Source organism: Micromys minutus (assembly GCF_963924665.1).
Source record: "Micromys minutus genome assembly, chromosome: 23".
NCBI lineage: Eukaryota > Metazoa > Chordata > Mammalia > Rodentia > Muridae > Micromys > Micromys minutus.
Window position 1 is genome coordinate 27,945,465 of NC_137958.1, and position 19,318 is coordinate 27,964,782.

The 19,318-nt window shown below is 39.7% G+C and overlaps 1 protein-coding gene across 1 annotated transcript in view; it reads left to right on the forward strand.

Annotated features, from left to right (window-relative positions):
- CDK14 (cyclin dependent kinase 14) overlaps nt 1-19,318 on the forward strand; it is a 511,537-nt gene that overhangs the window by 220,059 nt on the left and 272,160 nt on the right. Inside the window, exon 6 of the mRNA XM_080936223.1 lies at nt 2,680-2,774. Within this exon, the coding sequence (XP_080792349.1) occupies nt 2,680-2,774 (95 nt within the window). The remainder of the gene's footprint in view (nt 1-2,679; nt 2,775-19,318) is intronic.

Consider the following 19,318-nt stretch of genomic DNA (forward strand, 5'->3'; position numbering starts at 1 on the left):
CTCTTCATTCAAGTAACAGAAACCCCATGCTTAAGAGGCAGACGTAAAGGGCAGATAGTAAATTTGAGTTCCTGTATGTACATGGTATTGCGTACATGTAGGGATGTCCCAATAGGAGCAATGCCCTTTTCCTTGTGGAGTAGGAGGTTAGCAGCCTGCTCTTGATTCATCTTATTCACCCTCTCAAGTGATTCATGACTCATGATCAATAGAAAACCTTAGAAGCCTGTGGGTACAGAGAGCTGTGCTGGCCTCAGAGAGGGTTAAGAAACTGGAAAGAAAAGAGAGGATGGATCCTCTGGTGCTCGGGAAGATACTCAAGAAGAAGAAGAAAGCTAGACTCAGTGTGGTTGACAGCAGTGCCTACATACAGCAAAGGAAGTTGAAGGTGTGAGGAGCCAGGAGTGGGTTGGCTCCTGGAAAGCGTTGCCTCCGTGGAGCTGATGTTATATAAAGAAAGGGCAGCCCACCTTGATGTTGAAAATGAAGAACAAAGGATGAGGAAAGAGAAGGAGTATGTGAATTGGAAAAGATTACTCACCTCTCACCTATTGGCTCCTGTTGTAGAAAGGGAGAATGGAGTGTCAAGAGGGGATGCTCCAGATTGCCATTCAGTCTGTTGGATGAGAACGGATAGAATGAAGGGATTTGCACCTACAAGACAGATGAGAGAGAGAGAGAGAGAGAGAGAGAGAGACAGAGAGAGAGACAGAGAGAGAGACAGAGACAGAGGGAGACAGAGACAGAGACAGACAGAGAAACAGAGAGAAACAGAGACAGGGAGAACCTGTGCACTTTAGCTAATGAACTTACCAGATATCTACTATAAAACTAAAGAACACTACCAAGAATATTGTAATATTTATTAAATAATTTTTCTTCATCTCCTTAGCTATATGAACCAAACAGAAGGCCTCATTGTGCTGAAAATACTGAAGCTCAGCAGAAAATGAGTAAAAAGAAAAAAGATGGGGGGGGGATATAAGATAAAATAAGTGTTCATTAAACCCCTTGGAGACATAGAAGATAAAAACAAACAAAATAAATGAAAACTAAATTGCAAGGTGTTCGGGGAAATGCAGATGTTAAGCAAACCTGCATTTAATATCTGAAATAAATGGGAATGGCCTGATTCCATCAATTAAAAACCAGTCGCTGGCAGAATAGGATGTATCAACATATGGTTCAGTCATTTGCTGTTTGTGCAACTTCGAGTTCTCAGGGCAGTATAGAAAGATAAACGAAAAGTGATCATAAAAGATGCTCTAAGTGAACACTCACATTCAAACCGAGGAGGCCACACTAGGTTAAGTGCAAAGCAGATAAGACCAGACACGAACAATACGCATTCCTGAAAGAGTCAGTTCACAAGAAAACAAAGCATGATACAGGCGTGTGCAGTAAACACCAGCTCCTCGAGTCCTATGGAAGCAGGGCTGTTGTGGTGGTGAGCTACACGAAAGTCCTGTGCCATCAGGCGTGGCAGCCTGAGGCCAGCTCTGGGAACCACATGGGGGACAGAACTTACTCCTGAAATACGACATACAGCATGGGTACATGTGCATGCACACTGGTTCCATTCTTGTTGCTGTGATATACACTATGCCCCAATGCACCTTGTGTGGGAAAGGGTTTCTTATGTCTCATGGGTAATAGTCCATAACAGATGGAAATCAGAACAGAGGGCTGAACTGGAAGATGAAACCTTACAGGAAGGCTTCTTAACTTACTTAGTTACTTCCTGGCTTCTTCCTGCCTTCTGTTCAGCTAGCTTTCATACTGAGCCCAGCTTCAACTGCCTGGAGGATGCTGGGTCCTCCTGCAGCCATGGACATAGACAAGACATAGTCCGATTTGATGCAACCCCCTAATCCAGACTTCCTCAGATTACTGTGGACTTGATCAGGTTGACAGCTGAAGCTAATTAGGATAGAAACACACACACACACACACACACACACACACACACACACAAACAAATATAAAAAAGTAAATAAAGTATAAGAACCAATAAAACTAGAGAACTCAGGGAACTTTACTAAAGCCACAATTGAAGTTGGTAGAACTATTATTCACTTCAGAAGCTCATTACAGATTCAAAACTCAATTGCAGCATGAAGCAATATGGTCTAGTTGATATTTACATGACTTTCCACATAGTATTAGAATATATGCACATGGACCATATGCTAAGCGAAACCATATTTGATAATAAATAATCCTCTTTAAAACAAACTCCAAAAATTTAAAAGAATTTGAGGGCTAGTGAGATGGCTCAGTAGGTAGTGGCACTTGCTGCCAAGCCTGATGATCCGGGTTTTTGTTCCCGCAGATTGTCCTCTGACCTCCACACGCCTACTATGCTGTGCGCACACACATATGCTCTCACACGCAAATACATTGTATTCTTTTCATTTGAAAGTCCTGGAAAGTTTGTAGAACTCGGTGGAACTCGGTGGAACCTCTCCAGAGACGGCTAACATCTGACAGCTGAAATGCTTGGGAGAGTTTACTGGAAATTAAAATCTTTTTCTTCCACCTGTTCTTCTGAATTGTTGCTGGCTCAGAACATGGGAAATAGAGATCTTCCATCCGACAGGGACCAAATGGGTGATGAAACATGGTGGTTGGCGGCAGCAAGTAATGATACCCTGTTTCTCTGTCCCCTTTACTTTGCAGCTTCTCTGTTGAAAGGATTAAAGCATGCAAACATTGTACTGCTTCATGACATTATCCACACTAAGGAAACGCTGACGCTTGTCTTTGAGTACGTGGTAAGTGAAATGAGAGAAATCCAGACTGTGCTAGTTAAATATGAGTAAAGTCTCACGATGCTATTGAGTTGGTTTTTTGAACTTCTGTCCTGCAATGAGTGGTATTTCTGAGTACACGTGATATGATCTTAGATAAGATTGTGGTCATGTAAAAGGCCTTTGTATATGCCTTTTGCTAGACATGCTGTTTATTTATGGCCTGTTTGTTACTAGTATGCTTGCATTGGGATTTGTAGCCATATCTAAAATGATGATCACCATCAAAAGAATTCAGAAACACCACAAATGTTTTTCTTGGGATTTATAACTTGGTTTCTCAAAAGCATCCTTAGGTGGTTTTTTTTTTTGGGGGGGGGGCTGGGGAGGGATGGGACAGGGGATCCTCATACTTACAGTTGAGGCATCTGAGTACTCCAACTCAGTTATTTGAGCTGTTAACTAAAGCTTCCAATTTGTATAGCATGCCATGTAACAACCTTCTTGTGTTGAGGGTGTCACTGCTGAAAGACCTGAACTTCAACTGGTAATTAATCTTTCTTCATTTCCCTCAGTAAAACATATGGTGTTTGTGTAGCACCGTCTCAGCACTTAACTGTGGAATCATGGAGCGTAACCATGATAATTAGCATCCGAGTTTTCACAGATGGATCTAAGAACATGCAATTTATAAGCTACAAATGACATTGATGTGGGACTTTCTATTGAGAAGAATAGCTGCTGGTATTTTGACGGTACTTAAGTCCCATCTTTTATAGTTACCACACTATTTTTTATTGAGATTAAAAAAAAAACATTTTCTTTAAAAGTATGAGAGAATGAGTATTTGGAGCAGTTTTATCTCGCTAATGTCTGCCTCTGTGCTGTTTATCATTTGAAAATTGTCTCATGAAAAGGCCATTCATCTTGTCTATTTACATATAAATGATAGATACATTTGAATAATATGGTAATGCAGCCAGAGGGACAGCTAGAGCAAGCGGAGAGTTGCATATATTACATGCTACCAAGAATGGAAGCAGATTCACACATCAATGCACATATAATTTCTTTTGTTTTCTTCATGATTTGGAGTCAATAATGTATTTAGATGACTTGGGCTTGGAGCGTTCCATTCATGTTTTCTAGTATGTCCGATTTACATCTTTTTTTAAAAATCTAGATTTTCTTTTTTCTATTCATACTTACTGTCTTCTACACTGCGTTACAGAAAGGATATCTGTTTCCTCCATCGAATTTATACAGGAGTGAAAAGCAATATTTGAGACACCAAAATTAACAGACCTGGTTAAGAAACTACCAACTGCAGTGTGAAAATATCTTCAAAGCTTAAAAGAAAGTGCAGCACGTTCATAAAGCAAGTGGCAACATTATAGAGTTGGCAGCAAAACTGATGGCAGTCCGCGGCCTTCTGTAATATTTGCTGAACAAGACTGATAACCGCTTTTCTTTGTGTGAGTGAAAATTTCCCTGTCGCTGTGCTAGCTCCTTGTTTTTCCAGTCACTCAGGAGACTGAGACAGGAGAGTCCCAGATATAGGACCTGCCTGGGCTTGAGAGCATGTTAAAGGCCATCCTGGTATAATTATGGGGATCCTGTCTCCAAAGGGAATGGTGTGGAGAAACATTTCCGTGGCAGTGGACTGCATTTCTTACACACTTGTTGGTGTGATAGAATAATAGATGACCAAAAGCAATTTGTGGAAGGGTTGGTTTTGACTTCCGACTCCAGAAAGGGTGAATCCATCTTGAGGAGAAGCAAGACACTTAGACAATTTCTGAGACCCTATAGTATCTTTGCTTTCATGTTTGGGTTGCATTTTGAGTTGGGGAGGCATGTCAGCAAACCAAGGCATAAAGGCAAGAGCCAGGAAGCTCAGAACTCCTGTCTTTAACTGCAAGCACAAAGCTGAAGGCAAATTGGAGTTGGGAGGAAGCCGTGGAACCCTAAGAATGGCCATCACTGAACTGCTTTCTCAAGGAAGGCCAAAGTTCTCCATGGTGTCCCCAATCATTGCCACAGCTGGGGTCCATATGTTCAAATTTGTGAGCCTTTGGGGGGCATTCATCATTCTGACTACCTCAAGTTCATGCCTAGGTTGTAAAAGACCTTGGAATCAATTTCCACCACCACCCAAATAAACAACCACAAACCCCTCAGAAAACAAGGAGAAACCTTTTGTGAAATAATATAATGAGGTAAACAATACAGGAATAATCAATAGACTGCACTCATTAAAGTCCTAGATGTAAAGGGAAAGCAAGAGGTTTTGACAGATTTCTAGACATTGTTGTTCCTTTGCGTTCCCACTAGAGTTACATTTTTAGTGGCTTTCTAGGTACACCTGTAAGCCTCACTGTGCAAAGGGTTCATGTTTATGACAAAGCCCATGCAGTATAATGTATTTCTACCCTTTTCTTTGTCAGGGAACTCTAATCCTGGCTTTTTATATTGTTCCCATTGACACTGTAGTTGTCTTAAAGCCTTATGAGGATAATGAAAGTAGGAATGGAATATTAGTGATATCGAAAACGAAACAAAAAAACAAAACAACAAAACAAACCTCAAGGGAATGACTTTGGAGTTAATTGTCCCAGCAACTGGGTGGATAATAGAACTTTGTTCATCCTTGCAAGTACCATGAAAAGTTACTAAAACTTTCTGAAACTGAGTTTCTCCTCCACTCTCACAGCATGTGGTTGCCATGGGCTGGAAGCTTCAAAGCTGGGACTTGGCCATGGCCTCAGCAGGTGGCTTCTGTCTCAGTGGCAGGGCATGTGAACCTCTGAGAAGCATGCCTCCAGCAGTGCCTTCAGATGAGAGATGTGAAGGGTTACCTTTGACCAGGGAAGAGCTTCTCAGGCTTGAAAAGGAAGGCCTTCTGTAATGGCCTAACATACTGTTTAAGCTTGCTGTATTTCACATATGGGTTTAAGACTTGAAAGAAAAATGTGATACCACTTAGAAAGAGTGGCTCAATGCTAGCAAAAAAAATTTTTTTTTTCTTCTGCTTAAATAGAAAGCTTAAGCAATGAGTTTGTTGACAAAAGCAACAAATTTTAATATAAACAAATGGGCGCCACATTTGTTCAATAGTATGATGGAAAATGCAAGGACATAGTGATATGATTATAAAAATGGATTTTGCCATTAATTCCCTAACTGTTGTGTTTTGCTTTAAATTGTAAAAGAGCAGGCAATCTTGAGCATCATTTTCATTGCATGTTTAATAATAATGATGTATAAAAGGAAGCAATCCAGGCATGGTGGTACATGTCTCTAACTTTAGCACTCAGGGAGCAGAGAAAGGCAAAGACCTATCAGTTCAAAGTCACCAGATCTATACAGAGAATTCCAGGACAGCTAATGACACTTAATGAAACCCCACTAAAACTAACTAATTAACTAGCTAACTAACTGACTAAGCAACCAACCAAACTAACTAACTCAAAAAACTGAATGAGCTTATCATACATGGACAAAATTTCAATTTTGCAAGATATATAGGTCCTAGGTATTAGCTACATGGTGCCTAAAGTTAATCGATAAAATATTTTGCATTTATAGTTAGGAGACCAGTTACTACCTAAATTATTCTTTTCTCCAAAAACATGAATGAATATGAACAAAAGATGTAGGATATAGTCATGCCTGTTGCCTTTCTTGCTTCGATTGTGATGATGTTGACATTGCTATGTACCTGTAGGTTTATGTTAAGGCCATACATGATCAGACAGTAGAAAGGCAGGTAAGGAAAGGTCTAGGAAAGAGAAAGTAGGAAGAGATTCCCCAAGGAAGAAGATGGAAGCCAATCTGTATGTTTATCTCAGTGTATCTCTTGCTTGATGCTAAGGGTTTCTATGGGTCTAATTTATCTCATACAGATAGGCAGTTTATATCTTTGTCCATTGGTTGTAAGCTTATTGTGTAGAGGAGTTATGGATTGAGAATTCAACATATAAACATGTTTGATAAGTTAATGGATGTGGAGTCATGTTTGTACCAGGTGGTGGAGGAAAGTGAGTGAAAACAACACCCGGGGCAGTCATATCCACCAGGACAGTAGCAGCAGGGGCAGTGGAGTGAACCACGCCCGAGTTCTTAGAGGCGACTTGGAGCACCAAGTTAGAGATCTCTTCAGTGCCATGTGGCCCTGTGGGAGCCAGCACTATCGTGGAATAAAAGGCTTACACTTTTTAATATTTCTGCAACATGTGCCCTCCTGTCCTGAGCCCTCAAAACGTGTATATGGATTGAATACAAATGTTAATATATGAATTACTGCTCAAAAGTTGTCAGTGAAAGAAGGGAAAACCAAGAGACTATAACTAATCACAATAGGAATAGATGCAGTCACTTTATTTCTCCCGCTATGCTCTAACCTAAGACAGTGGGACCAAAAATCATACATGATTGAAAGATCACCCAAAACACCATAATGTGTTTTCATGGTTCTGCAAATTTTATAAAAGTTGCCCAGAAATCTCCATTAATTTGTTAGATTATGGTGTTTTATTGCTTTAACGTCCTAAGTATCGGGTGACTAACTAGGGCTCCATTATAAATTAGTATAGACTACTGAAGAGAGACCTATGAACTGAACACTGAGGCATTCCCTTCATCCGTGGCAGAGGCACTGTGCTGAGTTCCCACCCCTGTAGAAAAACTGCCCTGATTTCTAAATGAGCCATGTTTAACAAGGGCAGTAACTCCCTGTCTAGTGCATGCATCCCGTTAAATGTTTTTGTACACACACTGCTCACCCTCAGAGAGAGACAGAGAGAGATAGAGAGTCACAAAGAGACAGAGACAGATGGAGAAAGATAGAGAAATAGCAAGAGGAGACAAAATTTTTCATCACTTTAACTCACATTGTAAAGAGTTTTGCATTACAAAACACCAGACACCCATTACTTGGGGGTCTTGTGTAGCCAAAACATGACATGTGGCTTCAGTCTTGCCAACTAAACAAACAATTGTAGCTCACCATTCCAATGTACAACATTGTCTACCTAGTTGATTTACATTCCAACAGTATTTCCTACTATTTCCTACATTTAAACTTTTTTTCTCCTAAATAAGCATTCTTCTAAGTAGAAGTTACAGAACAAATCTGATGCTTTATCAGTTAGAGCAGCTTCAGACAATGGCATGGCTACGGAATACACAGTCATATCCAAGGAAGTAATGAATCGTTTTGTTCAAAATGAATGTTCCCTATTGCAAAGCAGAAACTCTCTCTGGCTGATTTAATCAGGACATCTCGGAGTGGGCATTGTGGCTGACAGCCCTACTTATTATACTTAAAACAAGAAAGATCAGGTGATGCCAGGCAGCCAAAACCGAAGCAAGAACCATGGCAGGGAACTGTGCCCTGAGCACTGGTGGCCATCAGAAGTGTTTTTTAAAAAATACCTTGTCTCTTAATTGCTTGTATGGCTTCCCTGGGTTAATAAATTTCACTGTTTGCTAATGTTGTCAAAATGTCAAAATAACTCTGCAGCCTTGTTGCTACTTTGGATTGTGCCTATCCAGTGAGCCAATATTGTTTGTTTAGCTGGCAGAACTTAAGTCACATGTCATGTTTTGGCTGCACAAGATCCCCAAAGTAATGTGTGTCTAGTGTTTTGTAATGACAAAGAGGTCCTGTTTCGTACCAAGAGTCACAGAACAGGCTGGTCTTGGTGGTGCATGCTTTTAGTTTCAACGTGCAGGAGACATAGGCAGACATCTTCAGGAGTTCCAGGCAGCCAGCACTACGTAGCAAAATTCTGTCTCAAAAACTAATTAATTCTCAAAGCATAGCAATGGTTTTTCCTTTAGTTTAGTTTGTTTTAGTATACATCAAACATTTCAATGTAGAACATGGCACCCGTGGTCCCCCGAATTATCTCATAAGCAGTCACTAGAATTCCTTTATTACCCAGTTACAGCTAGGAATGTGAGGTGAGCTGCAGGTGACATTCCAACAGATCCTCCATTTACATCTTTGAGAAATCATCTAAATGTAGATGGGCAAGATCGAATCTAGCTTTTAAAAGGTGACTTAGAATAAATCTCTTCCTCTATAGATGTACATGATGATACTAAATATTGACAGACTTCATAATTATATTTCAGCCTTATCTTCATTCCCGTTAAGTACAGCACATGTTCTTACTTGTTTGCTCCAGGATTTGATTGGCTGTCCCAAACTCTAATGACATCTTAACAAGCAGTGGCCATCCGCTTGTGAGATGCTGTACCTTTCTGTTTATGTTTGCTTCACCAGCTTTCCCCCGAACCTATTGTTCGCTGCACTGACATTATCAGGGAGAAAAGTCAACTGGGGAGCAGAAGAGGGAGTTGTCCTTGCCCTTGTTCTCTTTGCGTTTGATTAACTCTCATAAAGAAGTGGTGATGATGGACTTGGCCAGTCTGTGTCTGTCATGGGGAAGGGGCATAATTAACAATTAGAGTGATGGGATCCATTTAGAAAATTGTCTGGTGAAATCAGGAGTCCGGCCTTCAAGGTAAGTGCTGTGTCGAGCAGTGCATCTGACTGTTTTCCCGAAGGGCGGTTTCGCTAAATATCGAAAACGACAGGGAAAGCCTGATGACTTACAAATGGTTCCTGTAGAACAAGATGGGCAGTTTCACTGCTCCAGTGTGAGCTGGCACCGGGTGACAGCAGACAATAGCCAGTGTAGGCTGTGTGTGTGTTGACAGGGACGGGAGCAAAGCAGAGATGACGTAGGTTGGCTAATAGGATGACAAGGTGACAGATGTGAAAGCAATGAGAAGCCAACAGGAAGGAAGGGGTGGTGCCCGTTTTCTAGAAAGAACATGAAAGCCATGTGCAAGAGGTCCAGGAGGCCGGCCTTTTCTCTTTTGGAAGCTGTATTCCAGTGCTCCGTGTTACTGCTAAATTAAACTTGGCATCTAAGAGTGTAACTAGTACTTTATCACTGAATGTGTTCATTTAATAGGATGAGCAGAACCTCTGTCTTAAGACATGTATGTCCAGGTCTACACTGGAACCTTGTGGTAGGCACGAGATTGCTGTTTGGCTGATAAAGAAAACCAGGTTGACATATCAGTGGAAGCTGATGGGTGTAAACCTGGTACTTTTCTTTCCTGGTGGCATCATAGTTAGCTTTAAAATGTTAACATTCAGAGTTCAAGATTCGCTCCTGGTTCTCGTGAATGGGATTGATTTCAAGGTCTTTTTATTTATTATTATTTTGTTGTTGTTGTTGTTGCTACCTTGAGTTTTTGATCCTAATCTCCTAAGCAAAGGGATTCAAGGAGTGGGCCATCATGCCCTGTTCATTTCATGATTTTATTCATCAATATTGTGACTTAGTTCTCTTTAGTCATCCCTAGAATTGTTATATATACAAAATTTATTCTCATATCTAAAAGAAATAACAGAACCAAGTTCATTCAAGTACTTCATGTTCTTTGCAGTAGCTGTGCCTTGTCATCTTTCGAGTCTCTGTAGTAATGGACAAGTCCTGTGCCCAGTCAATATTCACAAAGCAGGCATCTCAAGGTAGACAGCAAAGGAACCTGTTTCACTATTATTACATAAATTTGTCTTATTTGGCACATTTTTGTAAACAAACTAAAATTGTTATGTTCATTCAGTTGATCTTTAATTGATTCATTTTTTTCCTTTGCCCCCCCCAAAGGATTACCTTGAAAGACCCTTCTCTTCTGAGTCTAAAGATACAAATACACAGCCTTTGCCCCAGCACGATAGTACACACTGGTGATCGTAGCACTTTGGATGATAATTCAAAAATGATTAAGGATTTAAGGGCAGTCTGGACTACATAGCAAGATCCTCTAAACAGAGGACAAAAAAAAAAAAAAAAACACATATACAGTATATAAGATGCAGTGCTAGAGAGATGGCCCAGTGGGTAAGAGCACTGACTGCTCTTCCAGAGGTCATGAGTTCAAATCCCAGCAGCCACATGGTGACTCATGAACAATCTGTAAAGGGATCTGATGCCCTCTTTTGATGTGTCTGAAGACAGCGACAGTGAACTTATATATAGTATATAATAAATAAATAATACATACATATGTGTGTGTTTCTGTGTCTGTCTTTACTGAGTCCTCATACCTGATGATGACAGGTAATGTAGCTCCACAAACCATTGAGTTCAGATTGCACCCACACTTGTAGGCATGCAGAGGAATGATGGCAGTTTTGTGACTTGAAAACTACTGAGAGCCTGTCTTGGACTCCACGCCTCTCCTTTATAAAGGATGTTCTGGATGCTTTCATGTTACATGTGGAGAACTAGTTCTGCTCATGACTACGCACTGTGAGCGGACCTGTTGTTATTCAGAAGTCAGTACCAAAGTTGGAAGATCAGACGCAGGCCCTGTGGCTGGCCGACTGTGCAGGCAGCGTGAGATGCAAGAGCCCCGAACCATAGGAAGAAACTGAGGAAGAAATAAAAAGGAATCGAGTTTGCTTTCTATCAGGGCTCTTTGATGAGCCCCCTGCTTTCTCTAATTGGTAAAACAAAGTCCATTCGCTTCTATTCTCTTCTTTTCCCTGGTGGCTTTTCTCATCTAATAAGGAACTGTAGTCTTGTTCAGTCATTTTCTGCCGCTTGGTCACGGTCTGGCTAGAGTGGGGGGTTTGTAGTGTCTTTTCCCTGAATTTGCATCACACTTGTATTCTGCACTGCGGTGTCACTTCCTGTGGTTACCATTCCTATTACATGCCCCAATCACAACTAGGGATTTGCTTATCTGCTCTAGAGTGGAAGTGAGTCTGATCTTTACCTTGCTGTAAATGGATGCCTGATTCTCCACAATAGCCATAAGCTTACTCCACTGTATTTCAGACCCTTTTCTTTGAATCCATTCCACCTCTGTGCATTTGTTTTGTTTTCATTTTAATTCCTCACTTTATTTGAGAATTTTATCATTGAAACCACAGGCATTTGGTAGTTGTGAAATCACAGAGAAGATGAGCTGTAAGAAACAAGAGGGTTTTTTTATTTTTGTTTTTTTGAGGAAAAAAGACAGTTTTAATTTTCTTTACATCGCCAGAAATGCTATCATATTTCTTACAAAAAATAATAATCTTGCATGACTGTGCACAGTCACAGAAGGGGGGCAGGAAGGTGGCTCTTTAAGTAGGAAAAAAAATAGTGCAAGGGAATAGAGGAAGCTTTACTTAGAAATGCAAGATTTTATTTCATGAGTGTGCCCAAGATCAGGATGAAGATAATCAATGATTCCAATTACCTTTGAATTAAGTTTGATTAGGTCAATGCTGATTGTAGAAAGCATCATTGCTTGTAGCATACAAAATGGAGTGGGGGTAACATTCCACACATGTTCCCAGTAACTTGACAATTTGGTGTCATTTTAGTATCTACTTCTCTCATCTTGTTCACTGTGCATGTATGTGCATGTGTGCATGAGTTTATGTGTTTGTGTGTACACATACACACATATGCATGTTTTTGTGCACCTGTACATGTATGTGTATTAGTTCATGGACATTTACATGTGCCTGTGCATATGTGTATGAGTGTGTATCTGTTTGTGTGTTTGTGTGTGTGTGTGTGTGAGAGAGAGGGTGTGTGTGTATGTGTGTGTGTGTGTGTGTGTGTGTGTGTGTGTATTGACACACAATATTCTGTAGCACAGGATGTTCTTGAATTCCTGATCCTCAACATCTCTACCTCTTAAGTTCTGGGATTATAATCATATGTCATAATGCCTAAATTTTCTTTTTGAAAAGTTGTTGTTCCTTAGACTAGATGAATATTTAGCTCAGGTCATATACTATTTGAGATTAGTATGCATTCTTTGTTGTGGTAAAGGTGTGACTTGCCTCTCTAGATGTCAATCATATATTTGGGGTGCTGTCATTGTCACACTTGCATGGAAATTAGAGTCTTTTGGTTTTAGGTTCATTGGGAAAACAGAGGTTTTTACCTTGAACTTTCTACAGTAAGCCTACTTCTGTTCTTTCAAAACTCACAATAAAACTTCTTCATACTGTCTCAACTATCTTTTAAAAAACTGGGCATGAGAGGTTTTGTGTTTTATGTGTGTAAGTGCATAGTTGCGCTGCATGCATACTGTCCCCTGAGAATGGAGTTACTGATGGTTGTGAACTACTGTGTGAGGTGCTAGACCCTCTACAAGAACAAGGCATGGATTTTACAGCTGAGCCATCTTTCCAGCCCCCCCCCCTTACTGCTGTGTATTGATTATTCATCTTTAGGATCATATTTGCTTTCTCCTTAGTGACAAAGTATAATATACACAATATCATATGTGGGCACATTATTTCATTGTCCCCAAGGCAGATGATATCCTACGATCATGTTTCACACTGTTCACACCGGTTTTCCTTGGAAATAACCATCTTCTGTTTCTCATTTCTATCATTACTTCAGGACCTCTCAGAGCACAGGGGTGACAAGCCTTCTCTAGTTGACAGCATGTCTTCCCTTCTTTTTGGTCTGGACGAACGTCCCTACCTATCTTTTATTTACTTGGATTCACAGTTCAGCTCTCATACTTGGTTGACACGCTAGCCAGGTCTGGGGATTTGGGTTGGGAATGATTTTATTAGGATTTCAGCAAGTGCTCCATGTTTGTATAATTGCCATGGTTTCCATTTGATGACTTCTCTTCATCTTGAATATTCTTTTGTTTTATGCAGAAGCAAAATAACATTACCAGATAACAGCTGCAATTTCATCAGGTCCATCTTTTCATGGTGGAATCTCTCATCATCTCATTTTTAAAATTTTAATTATTTGTATGCATTGTAGGAATTTGTGTGTGTGTGTGTGTGTGTGTGTGTGTGTGTGTGTGTGAGTTCATATGACTTTCCATGAACATCCATGCAGTACCATGGCCTGTACATGTGGTGATCAGAGGACTTTGAAAATTTTTTTTTCTCCTTTCACCATAGGTTCAGGAGATCAAACTCAGGTTGTTCGACTTGGATGACAAGCACCTATATCCACTGAGACTTCTCACTAGCACAGTTTCTAATATTTCTGGTACTGTACTTGCTGTGCAGAAGCACAACCCACACTGAAAACTCACCCTTTTAAGTATTTAGTTCAGCCATAGACGTATTTCCACTGACCAGTGTGTTGAAAGCGACCCCAGAGAGCCTTCATAGTCGTGAAATCACCACCATACCACTGCTTCTGGTTACCACCCATCTTCTTCATGTCTCTAGAGATTTCCCTGAACAGCTCCTGCAACAGGAGACATGCTGATGTGTGACCTCACCCCTCACCAGTGGTTTCTGTCACATGTGTAATGCCACCAAAGGACCCTGTTCCTCTGTAGCACACATAGGTACTCGGTCTTTTGTAAAGCTGAGTAGTATTCCACAGTGTGGCTAAATCATGTCTTGCTTATCCAAGTCACCCACTGGCACACTTTTTTTCACCAACTATCTGTTGTGAATAGGGGTGGCGTGACCATTTGTGTAACGAGGTGCCTTCTGAGAGCCTGTTTCCATTCTCTTGGGTCAAAATGCTGAACTATTTTTATAACGTAGCTCCCCCTTTGTGAGAGAGTACGAAGCAGTTTTCTGAGGTGCGTTCTGGTTTAAGATCTGGGGAGATATGTGAGATACTCCATATTTTCTTCACTTAATCACCGTTCCTTATTGTCTACATGTTGGCTGTTTGTAAGTCACTGGATTTTTATACGAGCACTGATGGGTTGAACATTTTTTACTGCATATGTTTCTTTTTGTTTTATGCATATTTTTGAGTTTTTAAAATGATTTTTCCCTTTCATGTTCTCTTTGCTCTATATTTTCTCTGTAGGATTTAAATATCTGGTTTCTCTTCAAGTATTCTTTTTATCGTATATTTATTCTTTAAAAATTTGTTTTTCGTTTAGATGGGGTTGTTAGATACTGGACATCTTCTCATTTTTATGTTTTACATATTCTAATTAAGCTTTCATGTTTTGAAATCTCTAGCTTGATTTTAAAGCTGTAGCATGTTTTATCTACTGGAAATACTAACAGCCATATTCAATGCTAGTGGGCCTATCTTCCCCCATTACCTATAAGCATCTAAAATGTGTTGATATTGATTGACAGAATATAAAGTGGAAATTTTTTTCTGTTTGTCATCTTTACATTGAAACCTCATCTATTGTTAGAAAGTTCCATCATGAATGACCCTTAACTTAGATTATATAAAACCACTGCGTAATTTGTTAATTTTTGATCAGGTTAATGTTGTAAAGCATCCATCAATTTGCTCTTCATCTGTTGTTAAGAATTTATCAAATGTGACAAATATGAGAGTCAAGACAATCAAACTAACTATATTACCATCCAGACCTTAAAATTTTAGAGGTGTAAACAAGATCTGCGGTGTGTCGTTCTTAAGATTTTGATTTGGATAGGAATATTTATCCTGGCGAATTGTTGCTTGTTATGACTTGTCTCAGTGGTTGTATGATGGTGGTATACAAGGAAACATGCTTTCATGCTGTAGAGAAATACAACCTTTGCCTTTGCGGTTTTATCCCTTATATAGCAAAGAACCTTTTTCTCTTTTTTTTTTATTTTGAGTCATAGCGTCAATATTTTGAGTTAGATTCCTGGTTCGGAGAGTAGTTTACTCTTTTCTCGAGACCACATACACTCCAGATTTAAATCCTCAACAGATGCCCGTGCTTCATCCCCACTTTGTAGTCCAGGATCTAAAAGGCTAATTACTCATGACAACTTTTGGCTAAGCGAGAACTTTCCATTTGGTGGATTTTTCATTTTTCCTTGCTATATAACCTGCTTTCTATCTTGGATCCCCAGTTAGCCAACCCTGTTTCAACCATGGCCAGAGGCATCTGGAAGCTCAAGTTTATTTCCTTTTCTCCCTCTTCTTTATTACTCTCTACTTTACGTGGATACAGAGCAGAAGCATCAATGACAGGCAGTGCCAGCCATCTAGTTAGAAATGTGAGGATATGTTGAAGGTAGCCATATAAATTTGACAAGAGAACAGAATGTCAACATTGCCAAGTAATAAGCTATGGGAGAGAATGTAATTATTCTGAGTATTTATTATACGGATATAAAAACCAATGATCTTTATTTATAAATGAAAAATCCTATCTCAGCCCACTGAACAATACTGTGAATTGACAGGCAGACTGTCAGGGGTTAAAGGACACTTCATCCTTCTTGTCTCTGATAACAGCATCATTGATAAGAGGTCAGTGAGGGGCCTTCCTCCCGGAGGGCTGCAGCAAGATTCTGATAATGTGTGCCTCATACTAACATTGTAGCAGATAATTTCCTATTTTATTTCAATATTCCAAAAATGTGAATGTGTGTGTGCATATGCATGTGTGTGCATATGCACATATGTTTCAGGATACAGTAAGTTTTTACTAAAGTAGAGAGTGTGGAAGATACAGAGAAGGGGACCATATTGTCCTTTTTAAGTGAGCACTGGTCTAACTACTGGATAATATCTGAAGCTGTTATCACCTCCATGATTTGTCTGAGCACCTCACCCCGTAGACCACACCATCCCCTTTCCATCTTTTGTCTAAAGACCTGGGATCACTAGGTGCTGGGTCCTCTCTGAGTCGGCTGAGGTGGAAGGGCATTGGTGGGGGAGACTTCTACTTGCTACAGATTAAGGTTGCTTTCTATTAGAGTGTTTGCCAGACTTGGTTCTAAGTTACTGTGAAGCTAGAAGCTTCAGGCCTCTGGGTGAATTAATACCTGTTGGTTAGCAGCCAGGGATTAAGTAAAGAATTAATTGCTAGGGCTCCATTGTCTCTTGCCCAGAACCTTGGCTTCTCACTGGCCTGGCAGGAGGGAGGTTTGAAACATTTAAATTTATTGAACCAGGAGAAGAGTCACATGCACGAAAGGAAAAACAAAACATTTATGCTTTTACAGTCATTCACATTTTATGCTTTCACATTCATACACACACACACACACACACACACACACACACACACACACACACACACACCTATACTCACATATGCATATATTTTCTTGGTGGACGAAGCAAATGCCCTCTTGAGCAAGCATTGGTGCAGAAATATCTCGCTCTGGATAAAAATAAGCTTCAACAGTTACTGCTAGAGAAAGAAAAGGTTTATACCCTTTTATCGCTAAATGAATTTGAAAACCTGTCTGATTGTAAGAAAAGCCTGCCTGGTACTTTCCACTCTCTCTGCAATCCCTTCTCAGTCGCTTTTCTTCTCAGCCCCTGTTACATCCTGCTGTTTATTGCTGCTTCTATATTGCTTCTGCTCTGCTCCTAGTACATCTCCTTCTCTTTTCGTCTCTCCTCATCTACGCAGCATCTCATCTCTGTAATGCCTCTAGCCTGTTGTCCTTCAGCCTCCTTTGTTCTGATCTTTCCTCCTGCTTCCTAATGCCATCATTCCTAGCTTTTTGTACAATTCAGGAGAATAGATCACATGGTATTCCAAAAGTTCACAACAAGTTCAAACATAAATTTAAATCATATATTGAACAAAAACTTACAACAGAGATCTCTACCTGTGTTTCCCTTAAGAGTATTTATCTAGCTGGACATTCATTATATGTCATTAGCTCCACCAGTTCGTTGAGAGTCTAAAACTATAATTCTTACGTCTTAGTTAACATTGAAGTTTTTTTTTAAACGACTTTATTTTACAAAGCAAAGATAAATGTACAGATTTTAAACATTTTTTGCTTAAAATTATACATTTTTGTCAGTAATGTTTTTTCAGACATTGAAATAATTTTTACATAAAACCATGTGAATATATTTTTCTCGTCAGAACTTGATTTTTTTCAAGGGCTTGACAGTATGCATTGAAAACCTAATAGTTACAATAAGCGTAAAGTACATGCAAAACAAAATGGAACATGGAAATAGTCAAAGTCTTCTTGTTTTGTAAATATATGTATATTTTTTTTGTTTTCTTTATTTTTTGGACTTCATACAGTCTGTGAGTTGTTTCTGGGGGAGTGCAAGCCTCTGGGGTCAGCATCCCACTATCAGTGACTGCATATTATGTCTGTTCTTTTGTGACTGGGTTATCTCACTCAGGATGATATTCTCTAGATGCAGCCATTTTCTTAAGAATTTGGTTAAGTCATTGTTTCTGGTGGCTGAGTAGTATTCCATTGTGTATATGTACCACAATTTTTGTATCCATTCATCTTCTGAAGGACATCTGGGTTCCTTCCAGCTTCTGGCTATTATAAATAGAGCCGCTATGAACATTGTGGTGCATATATCTTTGTTGTGTATTAAAGTGTCTCTGGGGTATATGCCCAGAAGTGGAATAGCTGGGTCTTCAGGTAGTACTATATCCAATTTTCTGAGGTATCTCCAGACAGATTTCCAGAGTGGTTGTATTAGCTTGCAACCCCACCAACAGTGGAGAAGTGTTCCTCTTTCTCCGCAGCCTCACCAGCATCTGCTGTCATCTGAGTTTTGGATCTTGGCCAATCTGTCTGGTGTGAGGTGGAATCTCAGGGTTGTTTTGATTTGCATTTCCCTGAAGGCTAAGGATGTGGACCACTTCCTCAGATGTTTCTCGGCCATTCGGTGTTCCTCAACTGAGAACATTTTGTTTAGCTCTGTACCCAATTTTTTAATAGGGTTATTTGATTCTCTGGTGTCTAGCTTTTTGAGTTCCTTGTACACCTTGGATATTAGGCCTCTATGTGATGTGGTGTTGGTAAAGATCTTTTCCCATTCTGTTGGTTGCCATTTTGTTTTCTTGAGGATGTCTTTAGCCTTACAGAAACTTTGCAATCTCATTAAGTCCCATTTGTTAAGTTTTTTATAGGTAATCCTAGCCAACATTTCTTATCTTTTGTTCTTGCACCTACAGTAAATCTTTGTTCCCTTTATGACCTTTAGTTAAATTGTTTTATCGCCTAAAGGAATGCGTTCCTAACTTGTAAATCTGTATCAATGCATGCTTTCTTCCTCAGCACAATAACTTGTGACATGTAAACCATGGCAGAGTTCCAGTTGCAGTTTTAATGTCACAGAGGGCCTTACTTGCAATCCTTATTATCAATATATCAATATTTATTGGAATAATTTTAGAAATTTGTATAGCATTATCATTAGGAATTAAGAAATCATCTATTTGTCTACATATCATCACTACAAGACAGTCCATCTCCATTGATCTTCAGAAAATCTGCCCAATAGTATGGGCTAATTCCCAGGAATTGTTATATTAATTTAATAATGGCAGGAAAGGCATATCAATAAAAAGGATAAATCCTGAGATTAGTCTCTTAGGGCTTTGCCTACAGAGCTGATTCATTGCAGTCTGTGCAAAACAGTGGATATCTCAGGAAAATCACCTGCTAGGCTTAGATTTTCCTAGATGGCTCCTGACAATGAAGAGTTAAAACCCTGACTGTGTTGGTGCCCTTAAAGGTATCTCAGTGCTTTGGCTGAAAATGCCTTGGGCCACCTTTGTCTAGGCTCATTCTTTCAGTTTCAGTTTGTTTCCATTGTTCCTTTTTATATAATTATGTTCTGAAAATA